This window comes from Mastigoproctus giganteus, chromosome 1 (genome assembly GCF_048544385.1).
Source record: "Mastigoproctus giganteus isolate SK-2022 chromosome 1, ASM4854438v1, whole genome shotgun sequence".
In the NCBI taxonomy this organism is placed as follows: Eukaryota; Metazoa; Arthropoda; class Arachnida; order Uropygi; family Thelyphonidae; genus Mastigoproctus; species Mastigoproctus giganteus.
In genome coordinates, this window is record NC_143575.1 from 89,306,617 (window position 1) to 89,328,261 (window position 21,645).

Below are 21,645 nucleotides of genomic sequence, written 5' to 3' on the forward strand. Positions count from 1 at the left end.
CATGCTACTTACACTAGTACATAAGGGAAGCACATGTGTCACACAAGTTAGTTGTTCTCCTCATGGCATGCAGAGTCAAGCTAACAGATTTCAAAAGGGGATGTTATCATCTGATGTCACATTGCTTGCTTATTGATTCATGCAAATGGTGACAGCCTACCATCCAAAGTAGGGCTCACAATACTGGTCAAAATCTTAATACCAGTATTTCAGTATTTTTAATTTATGAAACCGTGATACCAGTATTACAAAAACAAATATTTTTCTCAATAAATTTTGATGACAATTAGGTGCAATAAAGTAAGGACAAAACAAGTAATTACTTGAAATCATGTCAAACTTTTATTACAATAATAAATAATCTGACAAAAAATAATCAAAAATATAGTTATTCTAAAAACAAAGCATTATACATATTGATAATGCAAATTTAGTTATGTTTAAACTTCTACACTACCTGTCCACATAAAGTGAGCTCTTAAGAAACATAAGCAATCAATAGTGTTATGGATCAAATTGGATCGAATTTGATCCATTTTCTGAAGGAGAAAGATGTTTTATTAAGTGAAGTATAATTTTCACTATAGTATCTTTGCTGAGTCTTTCACTATAGTATCTTTGCTTAGGAAAAATTTGCTATTATCTTGTGCCCCACTTTGCAAATACTGAAGAACATGTGATAAATTTGTACACCTCTGTGAAATACAGAGTTTCTAGCTATTTCAGAATTTTGATTGCCAAGTGTTTTCATAATAAATTTGATTGCCAAGAAGAGCTTTCATTAACATGCAGCATTTATTTTTCTTTTGTGTGCAACAGTGTCTAGTAAACCAGATCTGAGTTTCATAACGTTTTCAGGTTTCCAGTATATTTGCATTGTGTATAACAATCCCTCAGTTGCAAATTCAGTAATATTAATGATTTTTTGTTGTTGATTTTATAACCTTTATGTGAATAAGTCAAACAATTATTGTTTAAATTAGTACCAAAAAAACAGTATTTTTGCAATCAATACAAGTATTTGAATACCAGAAAAAAATGACTGGGATCCCAGGATCTCTGTATTCTAAGCCCTAATCCAAAGTCAACAGTCAGTGAATGGAAGTGTAATGGCACCATCACAATTGAGCAATCCACAGTAAAATCATGGAAGTTCACTCCACGTGATCAGAGGGTACTTGGAAGGATCATTGAAAAATCTTGTCAGAAATCCCTAAAAAACATCAATCAGGAGTTTAATGCATCAAACAAGGGTTAGTCTCCGTAAGACACTGGAGCTTCACAGCACTGGTTTTCATTGGGAGAGTGAGAACCCATAAGCCAAACATCAACTTTAATCTGCAGTTTCACCTTACATGTGCAATGAATGTCATAATAATCGGTCAACAGAGCAGTAGAAATTGGTTATGTGGAGTTACAAATCTCTCTATGCCCTATTCTGTTCTTACAGGTAGGTGTGGATGATACCTGGAAAACAAATGCTGATGGAGTGCATAGTACCAACAATTAAGTTTGGAGAAGGTGGGAGTTATGGTGCAAGGTCACTTCTAATGACATGGCCTAGAAACTTTAATGGGTGGGCAGAGAATCCTAAATGCTGATGACCACCTTAAAATTTTGGACAATTCCTTCCTGCCTACAATATGGCAGTTCTTTGATATGGACCCATTTTTGCTTCAAAAGGATAATGCCCTCATGCCACATTACTGGTACTTTTCAAGAATGGTTCATGGCCATTAATGTATAAAAGTTGGAATAGCTGACACAAGTCTTGATTTAGACCCAATGGAACACTTATGGGATGAGCTGAAATCAATAGGTGGTAGATGGCTTTCATCAACCGGTGAAATACCACCACTTTGCTTATTGGAGGCTTGAAGTGGTGAAACCCATGTTTAGTCTCTAGAGCAAAGTTTCCGGCATCCCCCCCCCCCATACTTCTCCTTCAACCCTAACCCAAACACGGTACTAAGTACTATAGGTTCTAATACCTCTCGTGTTTGGGGTTCACATAAAAAAAAAAAAAAAAAATATCAGATAAGGGACACACCAACACATCCCATATCAGCAGCTCACCTGATCACTGTTCTTGCCCGAGGAATAGTGGACTATATCTGCTTGAGCAATCAAGCAGATATAGTCCACTATTCCTCACAATCTAACATTCACTGAAAACATAGAAAGCCTAAAACATGGAAACGTGGAGGGTGTTGCAGTAACTAAAGGGAGGGGGGACCAAAATGTTACTGAAGACAGTAGCAGTATTATGCATGATATTTATCACTTACAACAGCGTTTCCCAAACTTTCTGAGCCCACGCCTCCCTTGACCTGTAAAATTTTTCCGGCACCTCCCTTGAAGTAAAACATCCATAATTATGCAATTTCTAGTTCTTTGGCAAAACTAGAGTTTCTCCTAATGTGTGTGGTCTTTTACATTTCGCGATTCTGTAAGAAACGTGGTACGACGATAGCAAGGCATTTGATGGAACAAACTATTTCTTTGAAAAACTATTTTTTTGAAAACTGTTAAACTTTAGCCACTCCTTATTCATCCATCATGATATCCTCATCATACTATATTTTCTTAATGGTATATGTGCATTTGTGGCTTCTCCAATTAATTCTTTAAAAGTATTCCATAATTCTAATGTATTTTCCGACCTTGTGCAATCCACCCAATTAATAGATACCGTGTAGAACCCTAAATTGTCATAGTTCCTTTTTTTTAATTAAAACATGTGCCTTTGCCTTTAACTACTCCAAATTTTTTCATCTTCCAACTAATGACTGAATGATGGTATCCAGCTCAGGACCCTGGATGTGCCAAGCCCCTACTCACCAGATGTGAGCCCCTGGGGCAAGTCTAGGTTGGGTTATGCTCATTCTCGCCCTTTCCCCTCTCTCAGTGCTCTGAGACATAGCAGGCATACTAGTACTCTCAAAGGAAAGTCAACACGGAAAGAGGTTACAGCAACAAGGAGCATACGGACATGCACTTCATGTAGGGTAAAGCCAACAGCAGTGCACTCGCGGCTGCATGTTTATGCCAGGAAGCATTTCCCCGCCGAAGGCAGCCCAACAGGTGCACATTCATCAGGGTACATCAACGCCTTAGAGAACATGGGCCTTCATACATGGAGTACAAGTAGGTAGGCCCAGAAGCATATCACCTGATGTTGAGGAAAGGGTGTTAGAAATAATAGAACAAAATCCAGAAATTTCGACAAGGAGGGTTGCTCTGCAAGAGCGTGTACTGAGTCATAGCAATGTGTGGCGAATTTTACATCACCAATTACTGTACCCTTACCATATCCAGCGTGTACAAGGTCTCAGCAATACAGAATATCCTCCCAGAGTGGACTTCTGCCAGTGGATGCAACAACAGTGTGCACTGAAGCCCCAATTTTTAAACAACATTTTGTTCACTGATGAAGCTAGGTTTACTCGTGATGGTATTTTTAATTTTCATAACTGTTACGTTTGATCCGACAAAAATCCTAAAGCAATTCACGAGTCACGACATCAACAACATTTCTCGTTAAATGTCTGGGCAGGACTACTAGGAGACCGTCTAATTAGACCACACTTTCTGCCAAACAAGCTAACAGGAGAGCTGAACCTTCCGTTCCTGCAGAATGTTCTTCCAGACCTTCTTGATGATGATGATGTTCCACTTCAGCAATGCCAGAACATGTGGTTTATGCATGACAGTGCACTGGCACATTTTGCTCGAGTTGTGACTCTGTATCTAACTAGAAGGTATGGTCAACGGTGGATAGATAGAGGTGGGCCTGTAATGTGGCTTCCCAGATCACCAGACTTAAATCCTATGGATTTTTGTATCTGAGGTCATGTAAAAAGCTTGGTGTACACTTCTGACATTAACACAGTTGAGGAATTGCAGCATCGGGTTGAAGGAGCCTTTCAGCAAATCAGAAATTGCCCAGGAATGCTTGACAGGATTCGCAACTCAATGCAGAGAAAACTACAAAGCTGCACACAGATGCAAGGACAGCATTTTGAACACCTTCTGTAGCATCCTGTAACATGTAACATCTGTAAAATCCTGTTGTGTTGAAACCAAAAATTAAAAATGTATTATCTTATGTTTAATAAAACCACTCTTAGCAAAGGATCCACAGCTTTTTGCTAAACTAATGCTCCCATAGTCAGTGGTGGATCTTGGATCTTAACAGAAAATGCACATTATCTCGAAAACCGTACATTTGCAGTCCAATGTTTACTGGGCCTTTTTGCTTATTTTAGTTTCTACTTTTCACCTTGAAATTACTGACCATAATTTTTGAAACACCCTGTATATATATATATATATATATATATATATATATTTTTTTTTTTTTTTTATACTGGTACAAATAATAATCATCTAGTTTATTTAAAAATTTGGTTCCCCATGGTGAGCTCCCTCCTGCTTATTCCAATCAATTACGGGCAGATTGAAGTCTATCCCCATTCCATCTGCATGTGGTCTCTCTCTCTCTCTCTCTCTCTCTCTCTCTCATCATACTCTTCACAATCCTGTGGTCTGCAGATTACTCCCATTCTCAGTATATCTTTGTTTCCAACTACCTGACACCACATATTCTATGCTGGCAGGCATAACTTCTGACTCAGCAAAGGCTCTCTTCATGCTCAGACTGCCTAAGATGCAGCCTGAGCATAAAAGAAGCATGACCTCCACCAGCCCTTCTATCTTCCCTAAATACATTACACATAGCATAGTGGAACTCATCATCCCCAATTTCCGGGTGGTACCATGTTTCTTTTAGCTCTATTATGACAGCATTAGTTGTCTTAATCAGGAGTTCAAATTCATCCATTTTACTGACAATACTCCTGAAATTACTGTAGACATGGTTAAGACTAAGTACCCTTCTACAGTTTACTACTCTGACACACTCCTTGACATTATTTAAGGCATAGGCTTGTTGAAGTAGAGAAAATCATGTTTGATTTCCTTCATTTGCATATCTTTCATCATGCAGTAAGGTGATTTGCCTTTTGTGATTCATTTTGTAAGCCATTTGGAAAAGAACACAACAGTTATCACTGCATATGGTTCACCAGAAAAGTACATTTCCACCATATAGTGGCTATATCAATAAACAGAATATAGCCTGTGTGGAGCAGTCAGAACTCCTATGTAGTTATGTAGAAGCCTTCGCATCCTGAAAAATACAATGGAGTGCACAATTTCATCAAAACTAGAATCAGACAAAATTTAATGCTGCTTGATATTCCTTCATGACTACTTTGTTCCAACTCTTCAAGGAATGGGAATGAACATGAAAGAAACAGTTTTTCCAAGATTGAGCAGGACCACAGTTCATTTCCTGAAGAATTTTTTTAAGAATATCATCATCATGAACTTGGTCCGGCTTGAGTCTTTTAAGACCTGTTCTGTTGTAGCTCTTGGAGGTGGTCTTGATCTTGCCATCATTGTCTTGGTCGACCCACATCTCTCTTGCCTGTAGGTTTGTAGTTAAAGGCTAATTTTGGGATCCAGTCTGGGTTCATTCTTTATGTGGCTGATCCATTTTTCCTGATACCGTTTTATGTCATTTACTATGTTATTTGCTTTTAATTTCTCGCAGATCAGAATATCATCATCCCTAATTGAAATGGGATTAGCTGTTCTTGGTCATCATAACTGGAAGGTTAGGATTTGACACCCTTTTTCAGAATTGGTTGCATATGAGCAAATTTCCATGCAGGAGAAAACTTATAAGCAGAATAAAAATGTAAAAAGGCAACACAAACAGGAGCAAGCTTTGAAGCATAGGTTTTGAGAACATGTGAAATGCCATCAGGACATGAAAACTTCTTAGCATCAATATTGTTCAGAATTCTTCTGATACTCTGGTGTTGGGAGACAACAGAAGAGATCAACTAGAATGTGTTTGACATGGTGGAAGGTAATTTACCAAGATCATTGAATGCAACAGTTAGTGGAAAAGCAGGAAAAAGGATGCTAATAAGTTAGCTTTATCTTTAGCTAAGGATGCAACATAACCATTAGGTTTGTAACAGAAGTGAATATGTGGATGGACAGATGTTTCGGTGAACAGCTTTGGCCAAAGAACAAAAACTTAACTACCATTTGAACAAGAAGCAAGTTTTCTACTCTTAGCTTGTTGAAAATCCACTTTAGGATTGATTAATAACTTTTTTTTCTACAACTGTTGCAAGCTCTAGTGCAGATAGAAAATGAAACCTGGAGATTTAAATATCAGCCAGTTGTGAAGTGATATGTTCTTATCTCAAACAGCTTTAGCACATTTGTTGTAAAACGAGTGAGTAGGTAATGGAGCAAATTTTAGAGTAGAAGAGGAGTGAAGAACTACATCCCTACAATGTCAGTTAAAGATTATTATACCTGCTGCATTTTGTAAGGAAACAATTTTAATTGTAATCAAACAATGCTTAAAGTGGATGTTTGTTTTAAACCCAGCTGTTGCAACGATTGTTTCACAAATTAGCATTAGTAGGGGCATATGATGCAAGAAAGCAAGCTTATATACCATCAGCCAAATAAAATTTTTAAAAAAAAACTTCCCATTTCAATCATTCATTCACTCAAAATGCTTGTCTTTTCTACCTTGAACTTATTTAAGTTGTCGACCTCCACTACGACAGATGGAAGTTTGTTCCAATTATCAATCACCCACTCATTAAATGCAAATTTTTGCACATCTATGCTACAATTGTTTTTCCTCAATTTGAATTTATGTCCCCTCAGGCAGGTGAGTAATCTGAACAAGAGGTTCCAGACACTGCAATCTGCAGAACTTAAGCCTTTCTTGGTAACAGGAACAATTTGCTCCATTCACCAATATCACTGCCCTTCTCTGTACTCATTCCAGCAACTCTACATCCTTCCTAAAATTAGGCCTCCAGACCTGTATGAAGTACTCAAGATGTGGCCTTCCCAATGCATTATACAATGGGGCCATCACCTCCTTATCTTGCTAGAAAAATTTCTGTACGTCATTGACAAGACACCAATGAGCTACTCTTGCACCCTGTCCACACTGCTCAGAAAACTTCATATCTGACTGCACAATTACCCCAGGTCCTTTTCATTCTCCACTACCCTGAGTGTAGTACCACAAACCAGAGTAAATACGTTACTCTGGAGTTACTGCTACCCATATGCAGTACTTTACATTTGTCAATGTTAACCTTCAGATGCCACGTCTCAGCCCATCTGCTCAACATTTCTAGACCCTGCTGCAGTAGCGTACTGTCATTAACACCCCTGCCAACTGTTGTATAGTATGCAAACTTGAACATTAACCCTGACATACCTTCATCAATATCATTTATAAATACAGAAAACAACAGTGTCCAACACCAAAACCTATGGGACCCAACGAAGAGCAGTAACCATTAATTACCACTCTCTATCTTCTCGCACTCAACCACCCTTTTATTCATTGTAGCAACTTGACCTTAATACCATACTGCTCCAATTTGTACAGTAGTCTTCCATGTGCAACAGTATCAAAAACTTTCCTGAAATCCAAGTATATGATATCAAAATTATTTTTTGCATCCAGTTCCTTTGTAACCACATCATAGTATCCAATCAAATTTGTCAGACAAGACTCCCTTAACAAACCCATGCTGTGTCTGACCTATAACTGCAGTCTTGTCCAGATGAACCTGCAGTGCTTCTTTAACTAGTGACTCCATTTTTTTCAGGAACAGAAGTTAAACTAACAGATCTGTAATTACTCATGTCACCCTTTGTGAATTGGGAACACATTTGCTCATCTCCAGTCCATGGGGACCTCCTCTGAGTCCAAGGAAGCTTTCATAATTATGGCTAAGGGTTTGCTTACGTCCTTTGCTGCCTCCTTTAATAAAACTGAATAGATCCCATCCACTCATGGAGCCTTTTTTTACGTTTAACTTCAACAACTTCTCCTCCACTTTGTTCTCAGTTACAACAAAATCATTTAGCTCCCTGCTAGAGTATGATAAGCTTCTGGCCTGCATTTCCCTACAGACTTTCTCTTATGTGAATGTAGATGCAAAATATACCAATTCAGGTTGTCAGCTACCCAGCAAGATCATCAACAACACTTGATCATCACTTGATATCAAGTGGACCAATCTGATTCATCCCCTTCCTTCTAAAGTCTTTGCTGTTTTTCTTTGCATCCTTTGCCAAATATTTCTCATAATCTGTCTTCACTTGCCTAACCCTCCTTTGTGACTTGATTACAGACTAGCTTATATCTACCATAGTCTTCTGTGTCACGTGATAATTTGTGTGTGTCCCATGCATTTTTCTTCTCTGCCACGAGTCTCATTAATTCATCTGGCATCCATTCATGCCTAAAACTTGAACAGTATTTCTTAGTTGGTATGAAAAGCCCAGTAGCTTCCAAGATTACTTCCATGAATACTTCCCAAACTGTCTGAGACCACTGTAGTTACCTTTACGAAGCAAAAACCTTTCCCTTTACCCCTGATGGTAGTTACACATCTTTAAGTAAATCCCACATCGTCACACTGTAATCACTTCCACCTAGTGGTACCTTTATCTGCAGATTCTTAATGCATGAAGAATCACTGCGGATAATCAGATCAAGATTATTACTCTCTCTAGCTGCCTCTCGAACATGCTGCTGTAGAAAACAATCATCCAATAATCCACAAAAGCCTTGCTAGTGTGAGAGTTACCAACCCAAATGTTCTAGTCAATATCCAGGAAGTTAAAATCCCTCATTATAAGACACCCTGATTTACTGGCCCACTATTTCTCTGCACAGTTATTCATTGTACTCCTCAGAGTCATTAGGCCTATAACACACTCTTGCTCTCATTTTTCCTTTCCTAGTGTTTACGTCACACCAAACTGACTCAACATTGCACTCTCCACCCATGTCAACTGGATGCACTTCCTTAGATTTTATGTGTTTTTTAACTAACAGCATAACCCCTCCTGTACATGTGCAATATTTTCAGGCATCCTTACAGATGTCTTCCCACAAACAATGCACTCTCTTTTCCTTATCACAAAGTCAGACTGTTCAAACTTCTTCACTAACCTCAAAATTGTTGATCTACCTGGATCTTTTTGACCCTGTCTCACTTTAAACCATGCTTCACAGTAAAAAAAACTGCGTTTGAAAAAAACCTTTTTACACATACAGCTCAGTAATGTACCCAATGTTCTTTACAGAATTTTGTATCTAAGGTGCATCATTAACCATTATAAAAATACCAACCCAATACATTAAAAAACGTACACCTTCAAAACTAGCACATCCTTTCTTGGTGATTCTGTATAACACATAGTATTCAAACAACTAATGACAACAGCATCGTAGAGGGGGTGGGATTGAGGCAACTAAGATATATAAACTTTATGAAGATGAAATGTTGGCAGATTTTGAAACTTTGTTGAGCTTTTCACTGTGTAGAAAATGTTCTAAAATATAATGGCATGCAGGCAATAATTAAAAAAAAAACTGTATTACCAATCTCCAAAAAACTAGCGTGAAAAAAAAGATGATTGCTAAAGAACTTGATGTGGAAACTATAAAGATCGGTTGTGTTCGGGACACAATGGGCAGCTTGTAGCTTGCGGACGGCAATTGTGAATCGGAGGAATTATCCCGCTTTGTGCACACATTTTGAATCAGAAGTTAAATATTTCGGATTATTAAATCGACTTTTAAATTTGGCATTTCTTAAATTAGCACTAATGATCGACATCCTGCAGGAGCTCCCTTACCTTTCAGAAGCTTTACAGAATCACTATGGTAAAAGCATATAAATTAATAATTCGAACTATCAATGCTATTGCTAATTTGAAAATTCTGAAGGAAATTATGAAGCTAAAATTGAGAGCATGTTGAAGTGGAAAGAATTTGAAGGAATCAAAATCGAAAGCAAAAAAATTACCTTGTGACAGGTTATTAAGTACATTGTTTTATCCTTAAAGGATAAGTTATTAATGCAACAGAGTGATTTTAAATTAAATAATGAAAATGACGATACCATTGAAAGAAATTTTAAACATATGCTACCCGAAATCGTGGAATATGAAAGAACTTTCATCTCGGTAGCAAGATGGTCAAAACAGAATAAGAAATTTGATTTCTGATAAAATATGAAATAAAAATTAATGATTTTAGAGATTTTGTCAAAGACAGTTTATCTTTAAAATCGAGTGAAATTCCCTTTTCAATTAAGAAAGCCAGAAATATCTTTGAAACCACTGCGATTAGTTGTGCTGAAGCTGAGTGAGCTTTCAGCATAATGAATAATATTGTGACAATTAAACACGTTGCAGATTATGATCACCATACATCTAAATGGAAAACCATTGCTTCAATTTGATCCAGATCGTTATGTCAAATCATTCCTCTGTAATCATTGCTCAGCTACTGAGCAAAGCAGAAGATCGACAACAAATATTAATAAAGAAGTAAACTGGCAATTTTTAGAATAAATTTTTCTTGAATATTTGGGAAATAATTTTTTTTTTCATGTGATCTGTGATTTTTGTGTACTTTTTCTAGAAAGTTTGTTTCTTATGTAATATTTGTTTTTATATTGTGGAATGTTTTGTGATAGTTTTTATGTTATTTGTGATATGGGAAATATTTCATGTTATTTTTTATTCGCAATATTAAAATTTTATCATGAAAAAAATGTATCCATTATATTTCCCTAGTTGTTAAAAAAAAAAGACAAATAAAAAGTTGTGCACGTGACGAGCACGCATGGTGGATGGTTTATGCGAAACATTCTTCGTGTTTCTTTTAGGTATTTTGATTTGTATATATCAATTATGAAATAAGAGCCTTTTTATTGTAAATATTTTATTGCTCATTCACAGATTTTCATAATTTTTAGAAGACAAGATACAATGAATTTATGATAACTAAAGTAAGAGATGTATAATTTCGAGTGCAACGTATCTAAATATCTCTGTAAAATAGCACTGAATGATGTATCTATCTTCTGGTTGAAGCGAAATACGCGGCTGTTAGGGGCACCTAACAATGGAATATAACGAAAATGCAAGACGAAAAAAGAAACTGTTGACAAATATTTGTATTGTTGCAATCATACTTACTGCAGTAGTAACTTCAGGAAGCATGATTGTGACATCATATTATTCAAAACTTCTACCAGGTTTTTTTTTTTAAGTTTTTTTTTTTTAGCATTAGCATTAGTAGAGGCATATGATGCAAGAAAGCAAGCTTATTCAGCATCAGCCAAAAAAAAAAAAAAAAAAACACCACTCCCATTTCACCCCTCCGTTCGTTCAAAATACCTGTCCAGTTGAGCCTTAAATTTGTTTAGGCTGTCAACTTCAACAACAAGTGATGGAAGTCGGTTCCACCAACCAACCACCCGCTGGCCAAAGGCAAATTTCCGCACATCTATCCGACATCTGTCCTTCCTCAATTTGAATTTATGCCCTCTCAGGTGATTATTCTGAGCAAGAGGAAGAATCCCATCGGCATTGAGCATGCTCAAACCATTCAAAGCCTTATACACCTCTATCAGATCACCTCGCCGGTGCCTAGTCTCCAGACTCTGTAATTTGCAAAACTTAAGCCTTTCTTCGTAAGAGCAACCCTTTGTTCCATTCACTAATCTTGTTGCCCTTCTCTGTACCCGTTCCAGCAGCTCTACATCCTTCTTGAAATGAGGCCTCCAGACCTGTATACAGTACTCAAGGTGTGGCCTGACCATTGCCTTATACAAGGGAATAATCACCTCCTTATCCCTGCTAGAAAAATTCCTGTATATCATTGACAAGACACCATGAGCTACTCTTGCAGCTCGTCTGCACTGCTCAAAGAACTTCATATCTGCCTGCACAATTACCCCCAGGTCCTTTTCATTCTCCACCACTGTCAGTGTAGTACCGCAGAGTTGATACGTTGATCTGGGGTTACTGTTTCCCATATGTAGTACTTTACATTTGTCAATGTTAAACTTCATTTGCCACCTCTCAGCCCATCTGTTCATCCTTTCCAGATCCTGTTGCAGCAGCATAGCGTCAGTAGTGTCCTTAACAACCCTGCCAACCTTTGTATCATCTGCAAACTTGGACATTAAACTTGATATATCATCATCAATATCATTCATAAATACAGAAAACAACAACGGACCCAACACTGAACCCTGAGGAACTCCACTAATAACATTAGTCCACGTTGAGCAGTGTCCATTGATTACCACTCTCTGTTTTTTAGATAGACCTAGGAACGTTTTACACATTCACTTATATGCATGGTTAAGGGGGTAATAAGCCGCATCTGTCCACCACCTAAATCTGCCCCTGACTCAAGATATCATACGGGTCATTAAAAATGCGTCACGTGCTCTAATCACATTACTAGTAGTGCGAGCATGGGAAATGCCTCTGGTGGAAGCCGCGGATGACGTCACTTCCGTGACCGATCAAATTTACTGGGTAGAAAGTCGGAAAAACTGTGAGCCGATTGTTAAAATATTCACAGCTCACCCCTGATTAAAACTGAACTTTTGAAACTATTACATTGAACATCATGTGGATAAGTTCTTAGATACTGCAATAATGAGTCTCAGGTCAAGTTTCACTAATGTGAACTTTTTTTTATGAATTTAATTTAAATGAAAAATAAATAAAACCTAAAGATAATGGAGTTTAACATAAAACAAATACCTGAAAAGCATCAATACTCTTTCTGTAATTTTCCAATTCATAATCTTCTGCCACGTAGTATTTCACCTGAAAAAATTTACATACATTTATTAAATGTGAAAAATATTTTAAAATTATAATTATTATTATGGAATAAACTAATTTTGAAGAAATTTATTTAATTTCATTGGACAAAAAAAAAAAAAAATTCTTTATATGATTATTCTGTTTCTTACATAATCTAGAAATTCTGGATTATTTGATTTCTTACAAATCAAATATTTTTACTTTTCACAATTTCTATATAGGTAAAACAAAATGCTTTCAACAGCACATAAATTATGTTTAATTTTTTTCCGATCATTATAGCTACCAGTGAAGGTTGTAAGAAGTCTACAATATCCTTCTACTATGACCTACTTTAGACCATCTACACTGGTCCAAAGCAGTTAGTCACTGGAACTATCATATAGGAATTTGGAGGAATTCAACAAAGTAAGCTGCCAATTCATTGGTTGGATTATGGTAGAAACCACTGCTCTAAGAGCTACTCCACTGATGCTGGAGGAATAGGCTATGGACCAGTGAGTATCAGGGAATTTATGTAGTTACTGCCTGTGGGAGGACCATATGATATTGGAATCTCTGCTTGGCAATATGGATCCTATGAGATGCAGCACTGCCATCGTATTAGACACCCATCCCAAACAAGTAGAAATACACCATCACAGAATTGCAAGTAATAACTCAGGGTGGCCATATAGCTCCCACCAGAAAGAAAGCCAAATATTGAGATGAAGGGATTCAAGCACTGTCAAGTAATGGCTTTGTTGACTTTCATCATGACTTTCATCAACCGGTGAAATACCACCACTTTGCTTAGCATTAGCATTAGTAGAGGCATTTGATGCAAGAAAGCAAGCTTATGTAGCATCAGCCAAAAAAAAAAAAAAAAAAAAAAGTAACATAAATAAATAAAAAAAAAACCACTTCCACTTCACCCCTCTGTTTGTTCGAAATACCTGTCCAGCTGAGCCTTAAACTTATTTAGGCTATCAACTTCCACGACAAGGGATGGAAGTCTGTTCCACCTACCAACCACCCACTGGCTAAAGGCAAATTTCCGCACATTTATCCTACATCTGTCTTTCCTCAATTTGAATTTATGCCCTCTCAGGTGATTATTCTGAGCAAGAGGAAGAATCCCATCAGCATTGAGCATGCTCAAACCATTCAAGGCTTTGTACACCTCTATCAGATCACCTCGCTGGTGCCTAGTTTCCAGACACTGTAATTCGCAAAACTTAAGCCTTTCTTCGTAAGAGCACCCCTTTGTCCCATTCACCAATCTTGTTGCCCTTCTCTGTACTCGTTCCAGCAGCTCTACATCCTTCTTGAAATGAGGCCTCCAGGCCTGTATACAGTACTCTAGGTGTGGCCTGACCATTGCCTTATACAAGGGAATAATCACCTCCTTATCCCTGCTAGAAAAATTCCTATATATCATTGACAATACACCATGAGCTACTCTTGCAGCCCGTCTGCACTGCTCAGAGAACTTCATATCTGCCTGCACAACCACCCCCAGGTCCCTTTCATTCTCTACCACTGTCAGTGTAGTACCACAGAGTTGATACGTTGCTCTGGGGTTGCTGTTTCCCATATGTAGTACTTTACATTTGTCAATGTTAAACTTCATTTGCCACCTCGAAGCCCATCTGCTCAACCTTTCCAAATCCTGTTGCAGCAGCATAGTGTCAGTAGTGTCCTTGACAACCCTGCCAACCTTCGTATCATCTGCAAACTTGGACATTAAGCCTGATATACCATCATCAATATCATTTATAAATACAGAAAACAATAAAGGATCCAATACTGAACCCTGAGGGACTCCACTAATAACATTAGTCCACGATGAGCAGTGTCCATTGATTACCACTATCTGTCTTCTCCCCCTCAACCACCCCTTTATCCATAGCAGCAATTTGCCGCCAATGCCACACTGCTCCAATTTGTGCAGCAGTCTTCCATGTGCAACAGTATCAAAAGCCTTTCTAAGATCCAAGTATATAATATCAAAGTTATTCCCTGCATCCAGTTCTTTTGTGACTGCATCATAGTATCCAATCAAATTGGTCAGGCAAGACTTCCCCTTAACAAAACCATGCTGTGTCCTAGCTATAACTGAAGTCTTGTCTAGATGATCCTGCAGTGCTTCTTTAACCAGTGTCTCCATTAATTTTCCGGGAACAGAAGTTAAACGCACAGGTCTATAATTACTTGTGTCAGCCTTTGATCCTCCTTTGTGAATTGGGGTCACATTTGCACATCTCCAGTCCATGGGTACCTCCCCTGAGTCCAAGGAAGCTTCAAGCCTCCTTATTGGAGGCTTGAAGCTTCCTTGGACTCAGGGGAGGTACCCATGGGAGGTACCCATTTCGCCACTTCAAGCCTCCTTATTGGAGGCTTGAAGTGGCGAAACCCGTATTTAGTCTCTAGAGCAAAGTTTCCGGCATCCCCCACTCCCCATACTTCTCCTTCAACCCATGCACGGTACTAAGCACTATAGGTTTTGATACCTTGCGCGTTTGGGGTTCTCATAAAAAAAAAAAAAAAAAAAAAGTAAATGTGCACCTAAACCATTACAGAACTTTCAGAACTCTTGACCTTTAGCTAGTGTCGCATGTGCAGATACTTGTTTGCTATAAAGCAGTTGACAATGACTCATCAAACCATATCACATTCTATTAATACTCAGTGGTCCATGGACTATGCTCCAAGCACAACTGGATATGTTTGGAAAGTATTATGAGCTATTTGTACACCATAACCTAGCATGTTATCCAGCTCTGTATCCCTCATTTTTTTGAAGACAGACTGGCTATGACCCACAATGAAATCTGCAAACGCTCAATTATTGTTAATTATTATTATTGTAGTGTTATTCCTCTCTCCCTTACCTGAGTTGAAAACTAGAACTTCACAAAATATAGTTTCACACAGACTTCTCAAAATCTGTTTTTAGTAACAATTGATTTTTCTGTATTGCTTCCTTAGGGTGTTACATATCTTTCTCAATAGCTAATAATATTATTACAACCATGTAATAAGAATGTTATTAGTGCCATGTAATAATATTTTTTTTTTTTTTTTTTGTTTTTAGAAGCATTAGCAACTAAGGCCATATTGCTATGGGAAAATGCGGTGGTCAGTCCCCGACCTTTCCGCATCCTCCGTTTTTAGTGGTGATGGGCTCGAACCCTGGTCTAATCAAGAAGGGTGTGCTACGCTCTGCTGCTCCTTCCCACCTAGCTACGGAGGCGCCATGTAATAATAGCTGTAATAATAATAACAGAAAGGTTGTTTGATAAAGAATGATCATAATATTTTTTTAACATCATTAACCATCCATATTTTTATGGTCCTTTTCAAAACAGATCCCATTTGATGAAATACACTTACCCCAATATTTCTGCCATTCTTCAAAAACATGGTAGAAGCCATTTTTTGACGTGTTGGAGAATCACCTCTGAAGTCTTGACAACTGTTCTGACAACTGGAATAATTTTCCTTGCAACTCCTTCTTTAAGTTGGAAATTTAAAAAAAAAAAAAAAAAAAAAAAAAAATCGCAGGGTGCAAGGTGCTCTAGGGTGGATGAGGAACACATTTGGCATTAATGCTGGCTAAGTACTCAATGACAGTATGAGCAATTCAAGGTCTCACATTGTCATGATGCAGCATCCACTCAAGTGCCATTATGGTTGTTTGCAACAAATGTGATCCAGCAAAGTGTGCAGTACAGTGTAAGGTCCCATAACAGTCTTATACTGTGGCACAACATGCTGATAAACCATTCCTTGAATGTCAAAAAAAAAATAAATAAATAAATGACCATAACCTTTCCTGCAGAAGCCACACCTTTTGCTTTTTTTCCGTGTTGCCATGACAGAGACATCCAAACAGAGCTTTGTTGCTTACTCTCTGGGTCAAAATGAAGCCATGTCTCATCTGCTGTGATCACTTTGTGCAGAACCTCATCAACTTCAGTAACAATCAGTTGCAGCTCCTGAAAAACCTCCATGCACACTTGCTGTTGCTCAGGTGTGAGTAGCCTTCGAACTCAGAGATTGCACAAACAAATGTCATATACAAATGGTCACAGAGAATATCGTGAATACTTCTTACTGATATTCTCAACATCTCTGCCAGTTGCCTTATTGTTATACTGCAGTCTTCTATCACGATTACAGAAGCAGTGGTAATGGTTTCTGAGGTTTCTGAGAAATGGATGGACTGCCGATTTTTGTGATTGAATCACATCCATCTTTAAACGTTCTAAACCACCTGTGAACTGCTGTGCTATACAGAAGTGTAGATTCACCATAAGCCTCTTAACATTTCATATGCTTCGGCTGATGTTTTCTTGAGACAGAAACAAAATCTGAGAGTAGCATACTGTTCCTCATGTGTCATATCCATTGTTATGTAGGCAAACTCAACAGAAGACAAACTTAGCCACTGCCAAGGTCACATTGCTCTATGATACAGCTTGGTTTGGTCTTAAATTGCGGTTCAGCCTAGAAACAGCAAGCAGTACAGTTGTTTGTGAAAAATTATGACCATTCCTTACTGAACAGCCCTCATATTCAATTATGACATATAAAGAAATGAAACTGTAAATACAGTATACATGTTGATCAAAATCCTATTTGAAAATTGCATAATTAGTGGTAAGGAACAGTTCTTGTGGCCAGCAGCCATTAGCATTTTAGCTGTTTTTCAGTCTTATCTTAGCCAAAAAAAGTTGGATGCCCCTGCTATAGAGTGCTTTCCCCATTTTTAAAAATGGTGATTATAAATTCATATGAAGCCCATATGAATTCACAATCTAATTCAGAAGTGTTTTTGAAAATGCTGTCAAGATCAAATTTTCAGTTTTGCATTAGCTTGTAGCCTTTTTCCAGAAAGTTTATTTTCTTTAGGCTTATTATTATAGTTTATTGTTACCGAGGTCACAACTGGGATAAGTTGGAAGATCCATAATTTTAGCAGCATATTTTAGGAGTAGCAATTTTCTTCTGAAATCAAGTGCCAACAGCCCATTTACTTCCATATAAACTTGAACCAGGGATGTTCTGAATATGCCAGGAGGGTTATCCATAAGGCACAATAATGGATTATGTTATGTTAAGTAGCAGAATCACAATGGGGCATCATAGTCGAGTCAAGAATTAACAAGTACAGTCGACTCCCAATTATTCATGGTAGACTGGGAAAAAAAATGTCTGTTGCATAACTTAAATCCTGGATAGTCCATAAATAAAAACAAAAGGAACTTGTAAATGCAACAAAAACAAATTTAATTTCAAAAATACTGTATTCATATTTATAAAAGTATGCCAAACAATAAAATATTTAACACAAAAAGCAAGTTTACAGTGGAGATAAAAAGGTTACCAGAAAAAAATAAATAAATTTTTGTTTGAATGTGCCAATGTACCAATAGCAAGGTAATCATAGGAGGCTAAGAAGTCCAACATTTTTCTCAGAATTTTTCCAGTTCAGTTTTACTAATCTGCCAACCACCAAACAGTTTTGCTGTTTGGTGGTTGGCAGATTAGTAGCAACAATCCTGAGACTGTTATTTGGTGAGACTGACCGCTATATATATATTTTTTCTTATGCCAAATCCAAGAGAATCTATTATTTTTCAGGAAAAATCCAAAGGAATCTATTATTTTCAAGCAAAACCCAACAACATCAATTATTATGCTTGGTAAATTCACTTTTATGCAAAATTAAAAGTTGGAATCAATTATACAGTAGGGCATTTGTAATACAGGGTAATTACAATATTTGCAAGGATTTTTAAATAGGAATTATGCAATCATTGGCCTAATCAAAAGAAATAAACAGCTTCCACACACACAAAGCACAGACTGAAAATGACCATCTAGTGAGGTTTCAACTATCAATTTATCATGCATTCGTGTTTTTTTTTTTTTTTTTTAGTAGATGCTACAGAGAATGTGACAATGCATGGTACTGGTGAACATCATATGCATCTCTTGCAAGAGTTTGTCATGCCACACACCCATGAATGAGGTAAAATTCATGCAGGATAGTGTTCTACCAAACATGGTAACAACTGAAGTTTCTTCTTTCGATGTTTGTCCAGAGTGGAAGCGCAATTAAGTGGAACAAGAGCAGGGTCTCATCGGGCACATCGACATGACAGTCAAGTTGAAGGAGAGATCCACCACAGTGGACTGGAATCAAAGGAAACCCACAGAATAGCTCACCAATGGGCTTTGTGTATGGCCAACTTCCCGAGGTACCAATCAAAGTTTTGGATGTCATGCAATGTTTGGATTGGCAGGAATCTCCCAAAGAGAAAATATCTATCAATGTTTGGTAACAAAGAAGGAAGTGATCTCAGACAATTGTGGGGATTCTCCATGAGGATGTATTCCATACAGAAGGGTCTGTGAATTAGTAATGTAAAATAATTTACCATCTTGATTACACTATGTCAACAAATTTTCAAAAAAAGTTTTATTGGTGTTCCTTTATGAAGAGATCCAACTGTGAAGTTTCTTCTTTCAATGTTTGTCCAGAGTGGTGATTTTGAATATGACTACATTTTACATGGCATTAATAATTTTCTCAGAAATGAAAGAAAAGTATATATAAATAATATATAAAGTAAATAATAATGCAATAAAACTATATAAGATTTATTAACAATGTTTTAATTCCTGTACAGTATTAATCTTTGTTACAAGTATACAAGCTGAAAAAAAATCAAATTAAGCATTTCATTAAAAATGTATATTTAAACATCTTTGTCTTTTATGGTCATGATCATACTGAACCAAGAACCAGATGAAGCCACCCATCATAGCTCCATCCCACCTTCCTTGGCTGTCATGGCAGGATCTCTCCCCATGTTCTTCACTAACACTGCCCAGATCTGGTCTGAAAAAAATCAAGGTGAGAGTGCAAGTAATGGGACTTGACTGACATTCTGCATCCCATATTCCAGTAATTTTCAATCAACTTGTAAACTACTACTTTGCAATTTTAGCTCTTAATGTTCACAAGAAAGCCATTTACTACAATGCAAAAATGATGACTGCTAGGCATTTTGCTCAACATCAGTCATTTTAGATTCCAGTTCCCTGTAAAGCTACACCTGCTTGTGGATCAATAAATAAGCCATCTTTCATTTTTGCATTAAACAACATTGGAAACACAGACTGTATATGTTTGAAGCTATCACACCTTGAGGATCCAATGCATTAACAAATTGCTCAACCAGCTCCAGCTTGATATGTATTAATGGAAGCAAGGCTGTTTCTTGGAACCAAGGGATTTTTTTACTATACTGCATGTGACAGGTGGCAACTCAATTCTAGCAGATCATTCTCTTCTTCCATAGTGCTGATCTACTGCCCTATGTTCCAAAGGCACAGAAAGCAAGGGAACTTAGTGAAATCAACTTGCAACCACAAAGGAAATCCAGCATCTTGAAGTTCCCACAGGCATTCCACTTATACTCCGTCATACATGATCCTCTCTAACACGTTTCACATTTCCATAGTCTTCTCTAATATGAATAGTGTGCAACAAGAATCAATGGGTGTATATTCCCATTAGGAAGCAACACAGTTTCAAACTTAAACTATGTGACTTTCAAAGTTTTACTTAAACTATATGTGAAAATACACTACCTTTCTTGAGTGACTAACATCCATTTCTTCATAAAGACCAAACAAACCACAACAAACAGTACAGGGATTCTGCAACAGCATAAAAATGTGCATAAGTGACGTCTTTTTCTATATGTGGAAGCCTTGCACCTGGTATCCAGTAGATTCCATTATTTTAAACAAGGATGTCAGGAGCTTTGCAATGAATTCCCTAATCAGCACTGTTCTTGCTGATTAAGGAAATGTGGTATATTACTTAAATAGAAGACTGACTAATCCTAAGGATACTCTCATAATTATGGCAAAAGGTTTGTTCACCTCTTTTGTTGCTTCTTTTAATATAACTGAATATATTAAAGAAGGCAGAAAAATAAGCAAGCCCTCACCCATAATTATGAGCATCACTGGACGTACCCAAGAACCGAAGATGTGAAAATTTATCTCAAATTCACAAAGGGTGACACGAGTAATTACAGACCTGTTAGTTTAAATTCTGTTTCTGAAAAAATGATGGAGTCACTGGTTAAAGAAGGACTGCAGGTTCATCTGGACAAGATTGCAGTTATAGGTCAGAAACAGCATAGGTTTGTTAAGGGAGTCTTGTCTGACAAATGATTGGATACTATGATGTGGTTACAAAGGAACTGGATGCAAAAAATAATTTCGATATCATATACTTGGATTTCAGGAAAGCTTCTGTTACTGTTGCACATGGAAGACTACTGTACAAATTGGAGCAGTATGGCATTAAGGGCAAGTTGCTACAATGAATAAAAGGATGGTTGAGTGGGAGAAGACAGAGTGGTAATTAATGGATACTACTCTTCATGGACTAATGTTATTAGTGGAGTCCCCAGGGTTTGGTGTTGAGTCCATTGTTGTTATATATTTATCAATGATATTGATGAAGGTATATCAGGCTTAATGTCCAAGTTTGCAGATGATACAAAGGTTGGTAGGGTTGTTAATGACAGTAATGACAGTATGCTACCGCAACAGGATCTAGAAAAGTTGTGCAGATGGGCTGAAAAGCAGCAACTGAAGTTAAACATTGATAAATGCAAAGTATTGCATATGGGTAGAAGTAACCCCAAAGAAATGTAGCAGCTGTGTGGTGAATGAAAGAGACGTGGGGGGGGGGTAATTGTTCAGTCAGATATGAAGTTTTCTGAGCAGTGCAGGCAAGCTTTCAGAGCAGGTCATAGGATCTTGTCAATGATATACAGGAATTTTGCTAGCAGAGTGGAG

General features: G+C 37.4%; 1 protein-coding gene across 1 annotated transcript in view; it reads right to left on the minus strand.

Moving 5' to 3' along the window:
* The window catches only part of Hmt-1 (ABC transporter ATP-binding protein/permease Hmt-1), a 257,181-nt gene that overhangs the window by 147,821 nt on the left and 87,715 nt on the right, over positions 1–21,645 (minus strand). The window contains exon 10 of the mRNA XM_090380934.1: positions 12,706–12,771. Within this exon, the coding sequence (XP_090237060.1) occupies positions 12,706–12,771 (66 nt within the window). The remainder of the gene's footprint in view (positions 1–12,705; positions 12,772–21,645) is intronic.